Raw genomic sequence first — 17,333 nt, 5'->3', positions numbered from 1 at the left:
GCGGGGCGGGGGCCGGAGGCTGGGGAGCCGCTGGGGAGGACGCCAGTCTTTTTTGGACTTCTCCCTGCTTCCGATGTGCGCTCTCCAGAATGGGCCAACCCAAAGAAATATGGCTGGACACATGGCCCCAAACAGCTTACAATCAGCCCGCAGGAGGCCCAAGATAGCAAATGCATCCCCTACAAACCCTAGAAAAGTCAAGACTAGTTAGAGGGACCCGGGCCACACCCCTATTTGGTGGTCCAATCAGGGTTCAGTGCTGAGGATGATTGACGTTTATTTTATCCAATAAAACTCCAAGATTTCAGGGCGTGACCAAGAGGACCCACCTCTGTTGTCCCCGCGGAGGGCTCGGCCCTAATTGGCAGTTCGCTACCCTACGAAGGTCCAGAAATTCGAACCTAGGGGCTGAACCCAACCTCGGACCAACCAGGAAGAGGTGACGTATAAAGTCCCGCCTCCCTGCTCCTTTGAGCGAATCCCTGGCGCGGAAGGCGGGGGATGACGAAGAGGCTGTCTAATGGGAAGACGGCGCGGGGAGCGCCCGCCCGGTTATTGGCCTCGTAAAGTAAACAGAAGGCGGGGCGGGGCGGGCCGGCGCCCGGGTGGCCCCCGGGAGGGGGCGGAGTGTTCGCGGCGGGCGGCGGCGGCCGGGGAGGCCCGGGAGGCCGCGGCGCGGTCACTGCGAGCCGAACCGAGCCGCGCCGATCGCCATCCGGCCCCGGCTCCCGCGAGCGATCCCGGCCGGCGGCTCGGCCCGGCGGGCCCGGCGGCGCCGCAGCCCATGGAGCTCGAGAACATCGTAGCGAACACGGTGCTACTCAAGGCCCGGGAAGGTGAGGCGGCCGAGAGGGCGGCCGGGTGCGGGGTACGCGGGCGCGCGGCCTCTGAGCTCGGCTGGCGCCCCAGCCGCCAGATCCCCTAGGGCAGCGCGCTCCGCGCCCCGCACCCCGCGCATACGCGAGCCCTTCCGGCCGGTCGTCCTCTGCACCTGCCCCGGGTGCCGGGGCCCAGGAAGGGGCGGGGGTCAGGCCACCGCCCTCGCGGCGGGGGGGGGGGGGGGGGTGAGGGAAAGAGAGAGGAAGGAAGAGGGAAGGGTGGGACCTGGGTCCTTGGAGAGCCTCTCTGAGGCCTCCCCCAGGTGATAGGTGAGAAGATGCCCCAAGAAAGGGTAGCCTACCCCACGTGCCTCAGGCCCAGACCCTGGCGCCCAGCCTGGACCCGCACAAAGTTGGTGCAGGATAAAGGTTTGAAGAATGAATGAACGGAGCCACCGCAGTAGCACAGCTCACTCGGTTTGGGGAAACGGCTGGTCACATATGCTACCAACATGATTGCCACTTGTCTCGTGCCTCAGGACACTGGGTACAGAGGTGAATGGGTCATGAATTTTGCCCTCAGAAAGCCCACGGTGTAGAGGGCCAAATGGGCACAGAAATAAGTGGGAGCTGAGCTTTGAAGGAAGAGAGCATGTGGGGCTGGCAGGACTGTAAGTGCAAGGCCTGGCAGAGGGATCAAGTCTGGTGAGTGTGTACTGAGCTTCTCATGACTCCCATCCCGAGTGATACTAGGCACCTGGCCTCTGAGGGTCATGGGGGACACAGGACCAGACTTGGTCCTCACTGCCTTGTGGTCAATCTGGCCCTCACCTGTCATTGTCCACTTCAGTAACACAATCACAGAACACTCCTTCTATTATGTGCCCTGTCCTGTCTTGGGTGCTGGGGACCAGCAGTGAACAAGACCCTTCTTTTTGGAGCTCTAGAGCAGGGAGGTCATGACATGGTCATTTTCCACTCTTTGCTGGGCTTCCAGGCTGAAAGAGTCATCTGTTTCACTTTTCTGCTCCATTTTACAGGTGGGAAACTGAGGTTCAGACCAGGGATTAGCCCCCAAGTCATACGGTGAGACTGTGGTTGACCCAGGCCTAGACACAGGATGCCTCCAATACAGTGTGTAGGAAGCCGAGACAAGCCCCCAAGTGGCACAGCATCTGGTACCCCCCTGCCTGCCCAGTGTGTGTTGCTCCCTGGGAGATGCTGCCTGGAAATAGGCATGGCAGGCTGGGTCCTTAGTGCCCAGAGCCTTTTTTTTTTTTATCTCCTGTCCCTTATCTAGTCTCAGGGCTAGGCCTTCCTCCTAGCCTCTGGGGGCATCTGCCGATTCTGTTCTGCCTCGTCATCTAGCCAGCTAGGGAGGAGGGGTGGGGAGAGCCTGGCCAGGCCTCCCTCTCTAGGGCTGTAGCCAGTTCAGGTCTCGGGCCTGCTGAGAGCACTGCTTTGCCTGGCTGGAGAGTGTGGGACCTCCTGACGGCCTTCTTCAGGCCATGGGTGAGGCATAGTGCGGTATGGCCAGACCTGGACTGATGCCTCCCCTGGAGAACACTTACCCCAACCTGGTTCTGCCCCTCCCACCTGCATGCTCTAAATAAGTCTCTTCTCTCTAAACTTTAGTAACCCTTTTTGTGGAATAGTTGGGGACAGGACATACAAACTTAAAGAAATCCCTGTTGTCATTGAGTCCTAAACCCTGGCCCATAGACTGGCTCCACTGGAATCCCTTCATTAGCTGGCTGACAGCTTAGGGCCTGGCCTTTTCCAGCTTCCCAAGGGATATGAGGCCCTAAGTGGTTTGGGAACCCTTGGTGTATGTATTCAGTTGACACCTAATAGATGGCTGGCATGGTGTGTTTGGGGTGGGAAAGGAGTGTGGGTTGTAGTCCTAGGGAGCTGGGTTTGAATCCTGCCTCTGGCACCTCCAGGCTTTGTAATCTTGGACAAATTGATTCCTCATTTCAAGGCCTCAGTTTCCTCGTGAGGTTATGCCTAGTCTGACAGAATTGCTATGAGAATGAAGTGGGGCAGCATTGGGGGTGTGAGCCCTTCTTTAGTCCTCCATCCTTTCCCAGGCCCCCAGAGGCATAGGGAGGGGGCCAGGCTAGGTTGGGGAGGAGCCCCACTGACTCTGGTGGCAGTTCCAGGACAGGATATTTGCATGTGACTCTTGCTACTGCCTTGATGTGGCTGGGAGGAGGGGGAGGAGGAAGTAACTGGTGGGGGGAGGCCAGCGGATAGAGGGTTGGGTGAAGGACCTGTGGGGGTGGGGGAGGAGTTCCCCTTCTGGCAAGGCCTTGCCCCGGGTTGGGGGTGGGGGTCTGTTGCTCATTCAGAATGGAGCAATGGCTGTGGAGTATGCTGGGTGCAGGCCGCAGGAGAGCTGCTAGCAGGTTTCCCAATGGGTGCCCTGCAACATTTCCTCCTCCCGACTGCTTAGGTCACAGAACCCATTGAGGGACCCAACTCTGCCCCTTCCCTTGAGCAGCCCCTTCCCTTGTGCCACTTGCCTTCAGCCAGGGCATATGAAAACAAGGCTGGGTAAAGCAGAGGGGAAACTGAGGCCAGGCAGGGAAAAAGTGGCTGCCTGAGGTTGCCATGAGTTGTTGGAGCTGAGGGCCACCTCTTGCCACAGCCCTACTGGGTACTGGACACAGACCCTCCCAGTCTGACAACACCTCCGGAGGTAGCTTTGGATCTGAAGTAAGTATGGAGAAGTTGAGGCTCATAGAGGGCAAGTGACAGGCCTAAAGTGCGAATTGGAGATTCAAACCTATGTCTGTGGGGCTCCAAGACTCAGGCCCTTCTATTTTCAACCTCGTGGCCCATGGGCCACATCTGGCTAGCTCTCTAACATGTTTAATTTATTTAGCTGCAATGTGTTTTTACAAAAAATAGGAACCAGTATTTCACATAATGTCCGGAGTCTCAGCTAAAAGGTGAGAAGAGCTGGCCACGCTGAGTCCATATTCCTGCCTGGAGGAAGGGACATGCCCAGTCCAGTTCACCACACTCCCCACCATTCCCTGTTGTCTCCCATCTGGCCCACATTTTACCTACCTATCTGGCTCTGTAGGCATTTGAGCTGCTACCCTGGTCTTAGCAGCTACAGATAGGGTGTCAACTAGGTAAAATGAGGCAGGTATCAGGGCCACAGAACCCCTTGTGTACTGGAATCCTGAGTGCCAGCCCTATAGCCACCACCTTGTTTGAGTCTCTGATAGCTCTGATTCAGGGCCAGGTATAGGGGCCTGAAGCCTTCCTGGTGACCCAGGCTGCCCTCTGCTCCTGACATCTCTGAGGCATGTCCCACATGTCCTAGAATCTCTCCCTTCTGTGCCTTGACTTACATAGTTCCCACTGCTGTCATGTCCTCTGCTTTCTTCACCTGGGAAACTCCTATCTGCCAGAAAGCAGCTAAGGTTTCCTGGAAACCCACCGTCACCCGGTGACCTGTCCTTATCACCCCTGTTGGATCTTCCAGCCCAGGAGCTCAGGAACCCCTAGCAGAGGGGCCCAGGGGACGGTGTGTGTCCTAGAGCCCAGTGAGAGCATGCTGAAATATGTGGAATGAAGGCCTGAGGTGCCTCCTAGAGTGTGCTGTGCCTGGGCTGAGCCCAGAAGGCCAGGTCTCTGGGCTGCACTGAGCGGCCAGGGGAAGCATGGTGGCAGCGGGACTTGAGATCCAGCACCTGTTTGTTCCCACAGGTGGTGGTGGGAATCGCAAGGGCAAAAGCAAGAAATGGCGACAGATGCTGCAGTTCCCCCACATCAGCCAGTGTGAAGAGCTGCGGCTCAGCCTCGGTGAGGCCTGGGTGGAGGCCTGGGTGTTCTGGGGGAGCCTCCCCTGAGACCTCACCCCGAGGCAGAGGGGCAGGGTTGGGGGGGCGTCTGGGGAGCAGGAAGACTGAAGCTGCAACACCCAACCCAGTTTCGGTTCCTGGGCCTGAGATGGGTGGAGAACATAGTACAAACAGGACAGCAAGGGGTGTTTGGGGTAGGTGGGAGGGTGGGGGAGTAGGGCAGGGTCAGATTTGGGGCAGTCTGAGAGAAGCAGAGGAAAGGAGAGTCATGCCTGGGGTTTGAGGGACAGAGGGTACAGTGGAGGCTGGAGTCAGCCCACAGATTGATTGCATGAGGAGCCCCAAGCCTGTGCTTAGCATAACCCTGCCCCGAGCAGGGTGAGTGGCAGGTTGGGGGGCATCAAAACCTTGACCAGAAGAGGGGCCAGGACGCCAGTTCCTGCTTATCTTGGCTGAGGCCCCAGGTCTGCACAACCCCCAAGGTTGCCTAGGCCCCTCTGACAGCCTGCACGTGGGCAAGGAGTATACCATAGCTGCTTCCACTGCCTGGGAAGGAGGCTTAGCCTCGAGCTTGCCGGAAGCCACAGCTTCCTCTTGCACTTTCGCCAGGCAAGCAACAGGTTTGGGCCTAGCCTGGGCCAGGCCGGAACCCCACAACCACACCCAAGCCCAGCACTGTGATGTATGTAGGTGGTGTGAACCAGGAGATAGCAGTGGGAGGTGAGGGCCCAGCTTTGGAGCCATACATCAAGCTGTGTGACCTTGAGTTAATTGCTTAGTTTCTCTGGGCCTCAGAGTCCCAAACTGTGTTGGAAATAATAGTTGTGCCCACCTCAGTGTTGGGGTGACGGTTCTAAAGGAGATAGTGGCTTCCATACTGCAGGGCTAGAAGCTACTGTTGGGGCCAGGGCTTGGCAGTATGGATAGGAGTGCCCTGCTGGCAGGCTCCAGGTCTGGGAACCCAGTAGCTCCTACCCCTGCTTGCAGAGCGTGACTACCACAGCTTGTGCGAGCGGCAGCCCATTGGGCGCCTGCTGTTTCGAGAGTTCTGCGCCACGAGGCCTGAGCTGACCCGCTGCATAGCCTTCTTGGATGGAGTGGTGAGTGCAGCCCAGCCCAGCCCCGAGGGTGGGCAGAGGTCCCTAGGTCAAGTGTGTCCCATTTCCCCACACCTGTTGTTCTGCCCAGGCCCCAAGCTTCTCTGCTTCCCACCCTGCAGGCTGAGTATGAAGTGACCCCTGATGAGAAGCGGAAGGCTTGTGGGCGGCGGCTAATGCAGAATTTTCTGAGCCACACGGTGAGTGAGCAAGGATGGAGAGATGACGGCAGCGGGCAGAGCTCAGTGATGAGGAGAGGAATGACCACAGCCTGGGCAGAGAGTGCCCTGGAGTGTCTCCCGGTTCACCAGGCAGACCACGGGCATGGAGCCCAGGAGGGTGGGCCAGGCAGCCTGCCAGTGGCTCTGCTTCACCCCGCCTCAAGGGTAGCAGTGGAACTGAGTTCAGCAGCTGGGCCGGCTGGCACACCACTAGCCTACAGCTGCTCCTAGCGCAGGTCCAGAATGTTGGCCATCTCTGCCCTGGGTGTAGGCACCTAGCAAAGGGAGCCCCCTGCACTGACCTGTTTATTGCCTATCTCCAGGGTCCTGACCTTATCCCTGAGGTCCCCCGGCAGCTGGTGACTAATTGCTCCCAGCGGTTGGAGCAGGGGCCCTGCAAAGACCTCTTCCAGGAGCTCACCCGGTAAGCCTCTCCCTGCCCATTGGCCTGGAATTGTGTCCTGAGGAGGGGGCTTCCGTGGGCCCTGGAAGGCTGTGAACAGCTCAGTAGCTGGTGAGGGAGCTCAGCCTCTCACCCTGGCCCTGCGCTTGCTGTGTGAGCTTGGGCAGGTTGCCTTCCCTCTCTATAGAATCTTCAGCTTTGGCACAGATGAATGTCTCCTGCTTAGTTGGGTTAGTAAGAGGGTTGGCCAATGAGGCAGCCCTTTAGGCTGAGAATGCATATAACAGGGGGTCCCATCCCATCCAGCCGAGAACCTAGGGTGTTGGGGGCTGACTGGTGGGTTGGGCCCTCTCAACAGGCTGACCCATGAGTACCTGAGCATGGCCCCTTTTGCCGACTACCTCGACAGCATCTACTTCAACCGTTTCCTACAGTGGAAGTGGCTGGAAAGGTGAGCTCCCTGAAGGCTGGCCCACGGTAGGCCAAGTTGCTAGGGCTCTTACGGGCCTTGGGCCCCTGCTCAGCCAGTGTTTGCTCCGAAATCCCTTGCCTACAGGCAACCAGTGACCAAAAACACCTTCAGGCAGTATCGAGTCCTGGGCAAAGGCGGCTTTGGTGAGGTAAGTGGCCAGGCCAGAGCCCCTGATGGAGTGGGGAGGAGGGGTATGGTAGGCCCTGGACCAGCCCCCCCTCCTTGAGCTCCTATAGCCCCAGGAAGGACACAGCTGGTCCCTATTTGCCCATCTACCTTGGCTACAGGTGTGTGCCTGCCAGGTGCGGGCAACAGGCAAGATGTACGCTTGCAAGAAGCTGGAAAAGAAGCGTATCAAGAAGCGGAAAGGGGAGGCCATGGCACTCAATGAGAAGCAGATCCTGGAGAAAGTGAACAGTAGGTTTGTAGTAAGTACAGACAGGAGACCCTTCCCTTCCCCCTGGCCATGCACTTGCCCTGCCCTTCTCACTTACCAGGCTAGGTCCCTTTCTGTGCTGCCCTGTCCCCACCCTCAGAGATGCCTGGGAAGGGTCGGTTTGGGGTGTTGACACGAGGCCTGGGGAGCAGGCTGGGCCCCAAGGAGTGCCACTGAGAAGGATTTTTTGGGCGGCTGGTGCCAGCCCTGCCACTGGGTGGCCCATGGCCCCTGCTTGAGGGCTCGGGTCCCCTCGGCCACAGGTGAGCTTGGCCTATGCCTATGAGACCAAGGACGCGCTGTGCCTGGTGCTGACACTGATGAACGGAGGCGACCTCAAGTTCCACATCTACCACATGGGCCAGGCTGGCTTCCCCGAGGAGCGGGCTGTCTTCTATGCCGCGGAGATCTGCTGCGGCCTGGAGGACCTGCACCGGGAGCGCATCGTGTACAGGTCCTGGGCTTCAGCCCTCCCCGCCAGGGGCTGCAGCTGGGCATGGGTGGAGGCCGCAGAAGGATGTTGGTGTGCTGGGCCTGTTGTTGCGGGCATGAACCGGTTTGAGCCCTACTGAGCCTGGGCTTGGGGCTCCACGCTTGCCCATGCTGGGCAGACTTGAGAGCCTCTGGGTCTGGCTCACTCATGTGAATGCTGGTGTCCTCACCCGTCTCTGTATAACCCTGCGCCAGTCAGCTCCCTGCAGTAAAGTGCACAGAGCCTGGCATGCAGGGCTTGGCAGTGGGGAGCTCTGCCTATTGTTACCGGCAGTGATTTCATTTGAACCTCACAACAGCCCCATGAGGGGGACAGATGAGTAGCCCCATTTGACGGGAAAGGTAGAGTCAGCCACCAAAGTGGGGTGAGGGTGGGACCCTGTTAACACTAGTGGTGAGTAAGGCTACTGGTGCTATTCCCCCGGATGGGAGCTGCTCTCCACTTGCCTGGGGATTCCCAGGAAGGAATCCTGGCTGGGTAGATCCTTCAGCTGCCCCCTCAAGTCAGAGCTGCTATGAGTGAGGGCAGGGCTATCTCTCACCCTGGCAATAAATGGTTCCAGCACCTTGCTGCACATTCCATCCCAGGAGACAAGTGAGCTAGGAGGGGGTGGCGTGCCGTTTGGCTCCTTGGCAAACTGAACAACATCTGACCCTGCCCTTCTCTCCCCACAGGGACCTGAAGCCAGAGAACATCCTGTTGGATGACCATGGTGGGTAGGGGGTGCACAGAGGTGGAGTGCAGTGGAGTGGGGCAGGGTCTGGCCCACCTGTTCAATGGGCCCCCCCAACTTGTCCACCCACATTCAGGTCACATCCGCATCTCCGACCTGGGGCTAGCTGTGCACGTGCCAGAAGGCCAGACCATCAAGGGTCGTGTGGGCACTGTGGGCTACATGGGTGAGTCTTCCTCCACCCTGGCCCCCCTGCCTCCTGGGTCCTCTTGCTGTCCTGGGCTGGGTCCCACCACTTCTGTGGAAGTCTTCTGTGTCTCAGGGAATAGAAAGAACTGATATCCCTATCTTAGAAATTAAGAGACCAGGACTCAGCCAGGAACCCACACACCTGCAAATCTGCATCATTCATTCATTCACCAAATACTTACTGAGCTCCTACTATTGGCTAGGCCTGCAGGTGGCTACCAGAGAAAGATGAGAAGGTTGAGAAGTCTTCCCTTCCCCTGATCTACCCAGATTCAGGGAGGGAATGCCCATCTGTGGTATGGGCCAAGATGTGGCCCTAGTATTCCCTTTGGAGATCATGTGACACAGCAGATAGAGCCCCAATTACAGGCCCCACCTCTTGTTGTATGTCCTTGGACCACATACTGCTGCTCCTATGCTCACTTTGCCCAACCATAAAGCAATCATACTGGCTCCCAGAGTTGCCTTTAGATAAAAAGTGGTAGGAGAGGCAAAAATCCCATGTGCCCACCCTGGCAGGCAGTAGGTATGCAGTAGAGGAGTTTCTTTCTTGTTTCTTCTCTCTGGTATTAAATCCAGAGTTTGCAAACTGGTAACCACACAGGCCTAATGTGGCCTACATTTGTACTTAAATTGTTTTTAAAACAATTTGAGGGCTGCCTGGGTGGCTCAGTCAGTTAAGCATCTGACTCTTGGTCATGATCTCACAGTTCGTGGGTTCAAGCCCCATATCAGGCTCTGTGCTGCCAGTGTGGAGCCTGCTTGGGATTCTCTCCCTCTCTCTCTATCCCTCCCGTGCTCATGCTCTGTCTCCTTCTTTCAAAATAAATAAACATGGTAAAGAATAAAACAATTTGAATTGGTTGCCAACATTTGATACGCCAGACAGCTTCCCATTAAAAATATGGATTTCTGACTTCTCTTGAAAAATCAGAAGACCTGGCCTCCTACGGGGCCACAGTGCTCTCTTTGATGGGGCATGTGCTGTCCTACTTGCTGAGGCCCCCACCAGGCTGCTGGTAGTGCCTGCCTGGCGAGCAGATATTTGAGCTAATGCCCCACTGTGCTGGGCATTCCCAGGGCCCCAGGGCTTGGTTCCTGCCTCCTGCCCAGCCCTAACTTCTGTTCCACCCTACCCAGCTCCGGAGGTGGTAAAGAACGAACGGTACACATTCAGCCCAGACTGGTGGGCACTAGGCTGCCTCCTATACGAGATGATTGCCGGCCAGTCACCCTTCCAGCAGAGGAAAAAGAAAATCAAGCGAGAGGAGGTGGAACGGTTGGTGAAGGAGGTGCCTGAAGAATACTCAGAGCGCTTTTCCCCTCAGGCCCGCTCGCTCTGCTCCCAGGTATGGCAAGCCAGCAGGAGGCTGATGGGCTGGGGCTGGGGGCACCAGGCACCTCTCCCAGGTCCCTCTGACTGCCCCTACCCTGCCACAGCTCCTGTGCAAGGACCCTGCTGGGCGCCTAGGGTGTCGTGGAGGTGGTGCCCGCGAAGTAAAGGAACACCCCCTCTTCAAAAAGCTGAACTTTAAGCGGCTGGGAGCTGGCATGCTGGAGCCACCCTTCAAACCTGATGTGAGTGCTGTCCACTCCTGAGGGTAGGGCCAAGCCTGGGTGGGGACTCAGGCCCGGGGTTCTTAGAGCAGTGGTCAGGCCACCTTCAGCGCAAGTGTCAGAAAGTGCAACTCAGATGGGTTGGCCAACAAAACAATTCATTGAACTCACACAAATAAAAAGCCCCAGGATAGACAGAGCTTTTGGCATACCTGGATCTGGGGCTGCAACAACACTGTAGGAATTCTGTCTTCCTTTCCCTCTCCACTGTACAGGCCAATGTGCAGTCTTTATTCTCCGACTACTCTTGCTAGGGTGCAGCAGTCGTGGACCAGCAGTTCAGGTCCACATCCTACTAGCTCAGCCAGCCTGGTAGACAGAATGTATACCTCTTGCCCAATTACTTCAAAAGAAGTCCTGAAAGGGGGAAAAAAAGTAACCCTAAGGCTAGTGCTTATTGCCACAGATTGCTCAGAGGCCCGCCAGTGATCACGGTTGGATCACTTGCCCACCTGAACCACTGCCAGCCAGGGAGGTTAGTTTCCCAAAGGAAAACCAAGACGCCATTGCCAGCGGGGGTAAGGGCTATTGGACTGGCTGAATATTGGCTGCCCACTATACCTGGTAGTGCTGACCTCTCCCTTGTAAAGTCCTACCCATTTACTGAGCATCTCAGTGGGTCAGGCATTCTATGGGCAGAAACATCCTTGAATCATCATATTCCAAGGGGCAGAAATCCATCTGAAACTTAATTATGTCCAACAAGGAGCTTATTGGTTCATTTGGCTAGAGAGCCCCAGAGTAGGGCCAACATCAGGGTTTCATGCAGTGTTGCCAAGACTTCATCTCTTGGCTGTGCTTCAACCTGTTGATCCTCTTCCTGCTGAATTCAGACTTCTCTGTATAAAGTCACAGGGAAGGTTGTGATTGGCCAAGATTAGGTTATGTACTTGCCCTGCTCCCTTATGTAAGAGGACTGGGTCTTCTGACTGACAGTTCACCAGGAACACTGGGGAGTCAGGAAGGTGATTGGGAAGGCCGGATTGATGACTGTCAGCCACACTGGTGATCGTTTATTCCAAATTTCTGAATTTGGAATGCCCATATGTGCCAGACCTCAGAGATCATGAGGTCAACAGGACCCAGTTCTGCCTTCATGTTGTAGTGGGGAGCATGTCAAAATAAAGCAGTAAATGAAAAGGAATATCAGGTAGTGTGAAGTGCAACAGAAAAAAAATAAATCAGGCTAAGAAGACAATAAGGAATGATTACGAGTGGGAGTATTTTTAGACAGGGTGGTCTCTGAGGTGCTGATGGTTAAGCAGAAGCCTGAAATATGTGAAGGAGAGAGCCGTGCCAAGTTTTGAAGTATGAGTATTTCAGGGAGAAGGAGCAGCCTCGAGAGAGAGAACAGTGATGAGGCCAGTGTGGCTGGAGTGAGCATGGGCTGGGAGAGGCGTGCAGTCTTTTTTTTTTTTTTTTTTTTTAAATTTTTTTTTTTTTATTAAGTTTATTGATTTTTGACAGAGACAGAGTGTGAGCATGAGCTGGGGAGGGTCAGAGAGAGAGGGAGACACAGAATCCGAAACAGGCTCCAGGCTCTAAGCTGTTGGCACAGAGCCTGACCCAGAGCTTGAACTCATGAACCATGAGATCATAACCTGGGCCAAAGTCGGACGCTTAACCGACTGAACCACCCAGGTGCTCCTGTGCAGTCTTATTCTAAGTGTGACAGGGGGGCCTTTGGGGAATGTTGAACAGACATGTGAGGTGTGGGGGTGGGCCTAGAGGGGTTGAGTAGAAGCCAGAGTCCAACTAGGGGGATGCGGCTTGTGAAGGATTGTGTTTTGTGGGCCTCACAGACCCTGGGGTGTGGGCCTTGCTGTGAGTGATTTAACTGACAGCAGCCTGCCTCAGGTCTGGCCCCGCCACTCGAGTTTGCTCCTGCTTCCCGCTTCTGGTGCACATCATCTCATTTAACCTGGAAGTCATCCCACCACACCTGGGTCTTTTATTCAGAGTTAGAAAATCATTGCCCTGGAATTCAGCTCTTTAGAAACAACAGATGAGGAGCAAGTTTGATGATGATATCATTTCTAATAGCTTTATTGAGATTTGATTCACATATCTTGTAATTCGTTCATTTAAAGTATATAATGAAATGGCTGTTAGCATATTGAGAGTTGGGCAGCCATCACCATAATCCATTTTAGAACATTTTCATCACCCCTTCCCCCCTCCCCCGCCCCCACCCAACAAAAACCCCATGCCTACTAGCAGTCATTCCCCATTTTCCTCTCCCTGTGGCCCTGGCAACCATTAATCTATTTTCTGTCTCTACGTATTTACCTGTTGTGGAAATTTCATGCAAATGGTGTTATATGATATGTGGTCCTTGGTGACTGACTTCTTTCACTTAGCATATTTTCAAGGTTCATACAGGTGATGTAGCCTATATCAGTAGTTTTGTTCCTTTTTTACCACTGAATAACATTCCATTCTATGAGTAGGCCATATCTTGTTTATTCATCAGTTGATGGGCATTAGGGTTATTTCCACTTTAGGCTATTATGAATAATTTTGCTATGAACATTCACATGCAGGTTTTGGTGAGGACGTTTGTTTTCATTTCTCTTTGATATATACTTAGGAGTGGAATCGCTGGCTAATATGATAACATTACATTTAACCTTTTGGGGAACTGCCAGATTGTTTTCTAAAGCAGCTGCACCATTTTACATTATGATGTTGTTGGGTTTTTTGTTTGTTTTGTTTGTTTTTATTTATTTATTTTTGAGAGAGAGAGGGTGTGAGTGAGTGAGGGGCAGAGAGAGAGGGGGAAAGAGAGAATCCCACATAGGCTTCGCACTATCAGCACAGAGTTTGAGGCAGGGCTCGAGCTCACCAACGGTGAGACCATGACCTGAGCTGAAGTCAGATGCTTAACCAACTGAGCTGCCCAGGTGCCCCACATTATGTTGTTTCAATTGACATTCTTTTAAAAAAAATTTTTTTTTTTGAATGTTTATTTTTGAGAGAGAGACAGAGACAGAGCATGAGCAGGGGAGGGACAGAGAGAGGGAGACACAGAATCCGAAGCAGGCTCCAGGCTCTGAGCCGTCAGCACAGAGCCCAACACGGGGCTCGAGCCCACGAACCGTGAGATCATGACCTGAGCCGAAGTCTGACACTCAACCAACTGAGCCACCCAGGCGCCCCTTAATTGACATTCTTAATAATAGGACTTAGAAAATAATATAAAGATGAAAAAGACAGTGGCCTTCTGGAGTGAGGTGAGCTCCCAGCAGGAGCCCCAGGGGAGTGGGGAGTTGGGAAGACTGTTCTAATCCTCTGGTTGGCCATGAAGCTTGAGGGGATGGAGCAGGCCATTGGACATCGTGGGACAGAGGGCCTATCGATAGCTCCAGGTCCTGCATGGGGACGCTCAGCTGAAAGGACCAGCTAAGATTCTGCCTGTACACACGCCACCAGGTGTACCCCCAGACAGCCGTGTACAGGTGGGGCGGTACCTGTCGCTGATTCCCCAAGGCACTGTGGGGTCTGGTTGGCTGCAGCAGGTTAGCTACCATCAACTGGAAAAGGCATGGCTTTTACACAGCCTTATCAGTTGAAAGCAGTGAGGAGTAATGATTCCTAGTTTATAGAGGGAAATGGCCTCAAAGAGAAGGGACTGCCATACTTCGGAAGGGCATGGAGTATCTAGTTTCTGACTCCAAACCAGAGAGGGCTGCAAGGGTCCAGGCATAACCAGGCCAGGGCTGGAGTGATTTTCAGGGCTGAGTTGCCCATATGCATGTAGGTGGGCGGGTGTGCATGTACGCGTACATGTGTAGCAGTTCCTGACTGCTACTTCTGTCCCCACCAGCCCCAGGCCATTTACTGCAAGGATGTTCTGGACATCGAACAGTTCTCCACAGTTAAGGGTGTGGAGCTGGAGCCCACTGACCAAGACTTCTACCAGAAGTTTGCCACGGGCAGTGTGCCCATCCCCTGGCAGAATGAGGTAAGGGCCTGCCTAGCTGGTAGGATGAGGCCCCGAGGAGCAGCCCTGGAGGCAGCTCTCACAGCTCCCTGTTCTTTGGCAGATGGTGGAGACCGAGTGCTTCCAGGAGCTGAATGTCTTTGGGCTAGATGGCTCAGTTCCCCCAGACCTGGACTGGAAGGGCCAGCCACCTGCACCCCCCAAGAAAGGACTGCTGCAGAGACTCTTCAGCCGCCAGGTAACTCCCAGAAGTGTCCTATCTTGGCCCCCAGCTTGACTCCAGGGGACGGTGGGTGAGAGGCAGAGCCGGTGCCCGCATGTGCTGGGAGTGGGCATCCTCCAGCCATACCAGGGGTGCCCAGGGTCTCTGGCCTTATTCCCGCCTGTCCCCTATACCTGGCTGGGCTCACGGCCTCTTTTCTCTTTCCAGAGGTGAGCAGTGTGGGCTCCCCGTGGGTTGGCCTTGCTGCCCAGCCTCGGGGAGCCACGGGCAGCCCTTCCATGGCAGAGGCGAGATGTGGGCGAAAGAAGTCTGGTGCCCGCTCCCCCCCCCCCCCCCCACTACTTCATTCCCTGCACCCTGGCACCTTCAAGCTGCTAGCCTTGCTTAGCCATCTGTCTCCCCATGCCCTGCTTCCACCAGCTCCAGGGGAGAGGGTCTGGACAGGGTCTTGCTCTGGCAGAGCCTGAGATCCACCTGGACCCTCTTACTTCAGCCTGCTGTGAGCAGCCTCTGCACTGATGTCCACACATGTCTGGCCTGAGCTGCTGTTCCAGGCCCTCATGGGGATTCCCCCACCCCAGAGCATGACTCCAGGCAGTTCCTGGCAGGGCCGGCCTGGGTGATGGCACTGGTGGCTAATGGCACTCGCTCTGCCTCTCTCCCTCCGTGTCTTCCCCATCCCTCCAGGATTGCTGTGGGAACTGCAGCGACAGTGAGGAAGAGCTCCCCACCCGCCTCGAGCTCCCAACCCGCCTCTAGCCCCCAGCCTGAGGCCCCTACCGGTGGTTGGCGGTAGCAGCTACTCCGAGCGCTGTTTACAGTTTTGCACAGTGGTCTTCCCCATTGTCCACTCAAGTTGTGGCCTGGGGAACACAGCCGGAGCTGTCCCCAGTGTCCTCTGCCCCTCAGCCCCTGGTCTGGCTGAGTTTGGCAAGGCCTGGGCTGTCCCTGGGACAAAGGTGCGTCCCTTCAGCTCTTGTCCGTGGAGCTCGGGGCTTTCTGTATTTATGTATTTGTACGAATGTATATAGCAACCGGAGCGTTCTTAAGACCTACCCTGGAGCTGGCAGAAGGGCCACTGCCAAACTCAAGGCTCCTTGGGCCCAGCTCGGACAGGCCGAGGCTGGGTCAGGCAAGGCCCCTGAGCCCCCAGCACTGTGCTCGCCACCGCTGACCTCTGAGTGAAACTCATGCCTGCCTCTGCTGCCCCGGGCTCAGGGCTATCACCTCTGGGGTCCGATGCTGTCCCTCATCAGCACTTGTCAAAGCTGGACTGGGGCCTCTGTAACCCCTAGGCCTGTGCCAAAGTGTGACCAGAGACTGGGCTGACCCTGGGACCCATCAGTCCACTGCCCAGGCTATCCCAGATGGGTCTGCCTCTGCCTTCCAGCTCCCAGGGCACCTTGTCCCTCATGCTGGGCCCTGTCCTGAAGACACCTCTTGCAGAAATGCCCCAGCCCAGGCCATGGGAAGTGGGGGAGGTTGTCCTTAGTCAACTCTGAAACATTCCAGACTTCCCCTCTTAACAATAGACACATGTGCCCAGCAATAATCCCTCCCTCCCTGTGTGTGCCTGTGGGGTGTGTGTGTGAGTGCAAGTGTGTGCGTGTGTGTGAAGTGGGTAGGCTGCGGTGTGTACCTGCACCCCAGGCCCCAGTTCTGGTCCTTCCCAGATTGTGATGGCCATCCTGGTCCCAGTGTTAGGATAGCATGGGATTATAGGGCCCTGGTTTTTCCGTATTTAAAGCCAATTTTTATTACTCATTTTGTCCAATGTAAGCTGCCACGTGTCTCTGAGTGAATACAGTCGAGCACAAACCTGGCCAGCTGCCCTGCCTGCCTTTCTTGCTCCTGGTGTTCCAGGGGTCTTCCTGCTTCCCTTGCCCTGCTGGAAGTGGGAAGGGATCAGAGGTGGGCCTGGTGGGGGCTGCCCTTCCAACAAGGCTCTGAACCCTCCCCCTCACACTCCCCCCACCCCCACCTGATCTTGGAGTAGCCTCTCCAGGCAGCCAGGCCTTGGTGGCCTTTGGGCATACCCAGTGGGTTCTCAATTTCCTAGATGGGATGAAGCCTAAGGGAAGAAGCCTTGGGTTCCCACTAGGGTGTGAGTCTGGCGCTACCTGTACTAGAGAGGCAGGCTCAGCTGGTAGGGTCCCTTCCAAGGCCAAGGTGATCTGGCCACCAGTTGTGGGCTTGGAGCAGCCTGGGGAGCAAGGCGGAATCTGCTGTTAGAAACATCTACCCACTGTCTTACCTGGACACCTGTTTCGTGCTCGGCCTAGGGCTGGTATGTTAGAGCCATCTCTCTGCCCTAGGAGCAGGAAATGTGGCTGGGTAGAGGTGAGACAGTGGTGATGCTGGGAGTTAGGCTGTGGCAGAGGTCAGTAGGGATCAGCCATGAGGGCATCAGGGAGGGTTCTCTGAAAATATTTGAGCCAGGCTTTAAAGGAGACTTATTCACCTGGGCACAGAGGGATTGGGGGAACATTCCATAGCATCCCATCTATGCAAAGACAAGGATGAGAGTCTGTTGACAAGTCTGTCCCAGACTTCATAAACCTGTTGCTGCACCATAGTCCATACACAATGCCCCCAGCCCCCCAAGGATGCTCTGTAACCACAGTAAGGGTTTGTTCTAGGCTAGGTACTAGTGCCACAGGGGCCACATGAGCTTTGCAATTGGACAGTTCTGGGTTCAAGTCTCATCAGGCCACTTTTCAAGCTAGCTTTGCATAGGCCCTTCTCTTGTCTAGAAAAATGGGTGTGATACCCATCACCTCATAGGGCAGCTATGAGAATCCATAAAAGTGGCCAGTCCCCTCTTTGAGCCCCTGGGTCACTGGCAGGACTCTTGCCTCCTAGGAGAGTGG

The 17,333-nt window shown here is 55.5% G+C and overlaps 1 protein-coding gene across 1 annotated transcript; it reads left to right on the top strand.

Moving 5' to 3' along the window:
* The first annotated feature begins 651 nt into the window (after positions 1-651).
* On the top strand, positions 652-16,285 carry GRK6 (G protein-coupled receptor kinase 6). Its single transcript, XM_042945555.1, has 16 exons — positions 652-836; positions 4,542-4,637; positions 5,624-5,736; positions 5,856-5,933; positions 6,278-6,378; positions 6,716-6,808; positions 6,914-6,977; positions 7,117-7,257; positions 7,529-7,719; positions 8,433-8,470; positions 8,568-8,657; positions 9,821-10,029; positions 10,121-10,258; positions 14,124-14,261; positions 14,344-14,478; positions 15,151-16,285. Exons 1-16 carry the CDS (start codon positions 785-787, stop codon positions 15,220-15,222), a joined length of 1,749 nt encoding a protein of 582 aa, XP_042801489.1. The 5' UTR covers positions 652-784; the 3' UTR covers positions 15,223-16,285.
* Positions 16,286-17,333: the final 1,048 nt, after the last annotated feature.

The sequence above is a fragment of the Panthera leo genome, chromosome A1, assembly GCF_018350215.1.
Source record: "Panthera leo isolate Ple1 chromosome A1, P.leo_Ple1_pat1.1, whole genome shotgun sequence".
Taxonomy (NCBI): domain Eukaryota; kingdom Metazoa; phylum Chordata; class Mammalia; order Carnivora; family Felidae; genus Panthera; species Panthera leo.
The sequence above is the reverse complement of the archived record's forward strand: the minus strand, read 5'-3'. Positions and strand labels throughout refer to the sequence as shown.

What these genes read in the sequence shown, in the direction of transcription:
- GRK6 (XM_042945555.1), top strand. Translation starts at nt 785, where the DNA reads ATGGAGCTCGAGAACATCGTAGCGAACACGGTGCTACTCAAGGCCCGG. An exon ending in AGAGCTGCGGCTCAGCCTCG is followed by an intron (nt 4,638 to 5,623) that starts GTGAGGCCTGGG and finishes CCCTGCTTGCAG; the next exon opens with AGCGTGACTACCACAGCTTG. An exon ending in AGAATTTTCTGAGCCACACG is followed by an intron (nt 5,934 to 6,277) that starts GTGAGTGAGCAA and finishes GCCTATCTCCAG; the next exon opens with GGTCCTGACCTTATCCCTGA.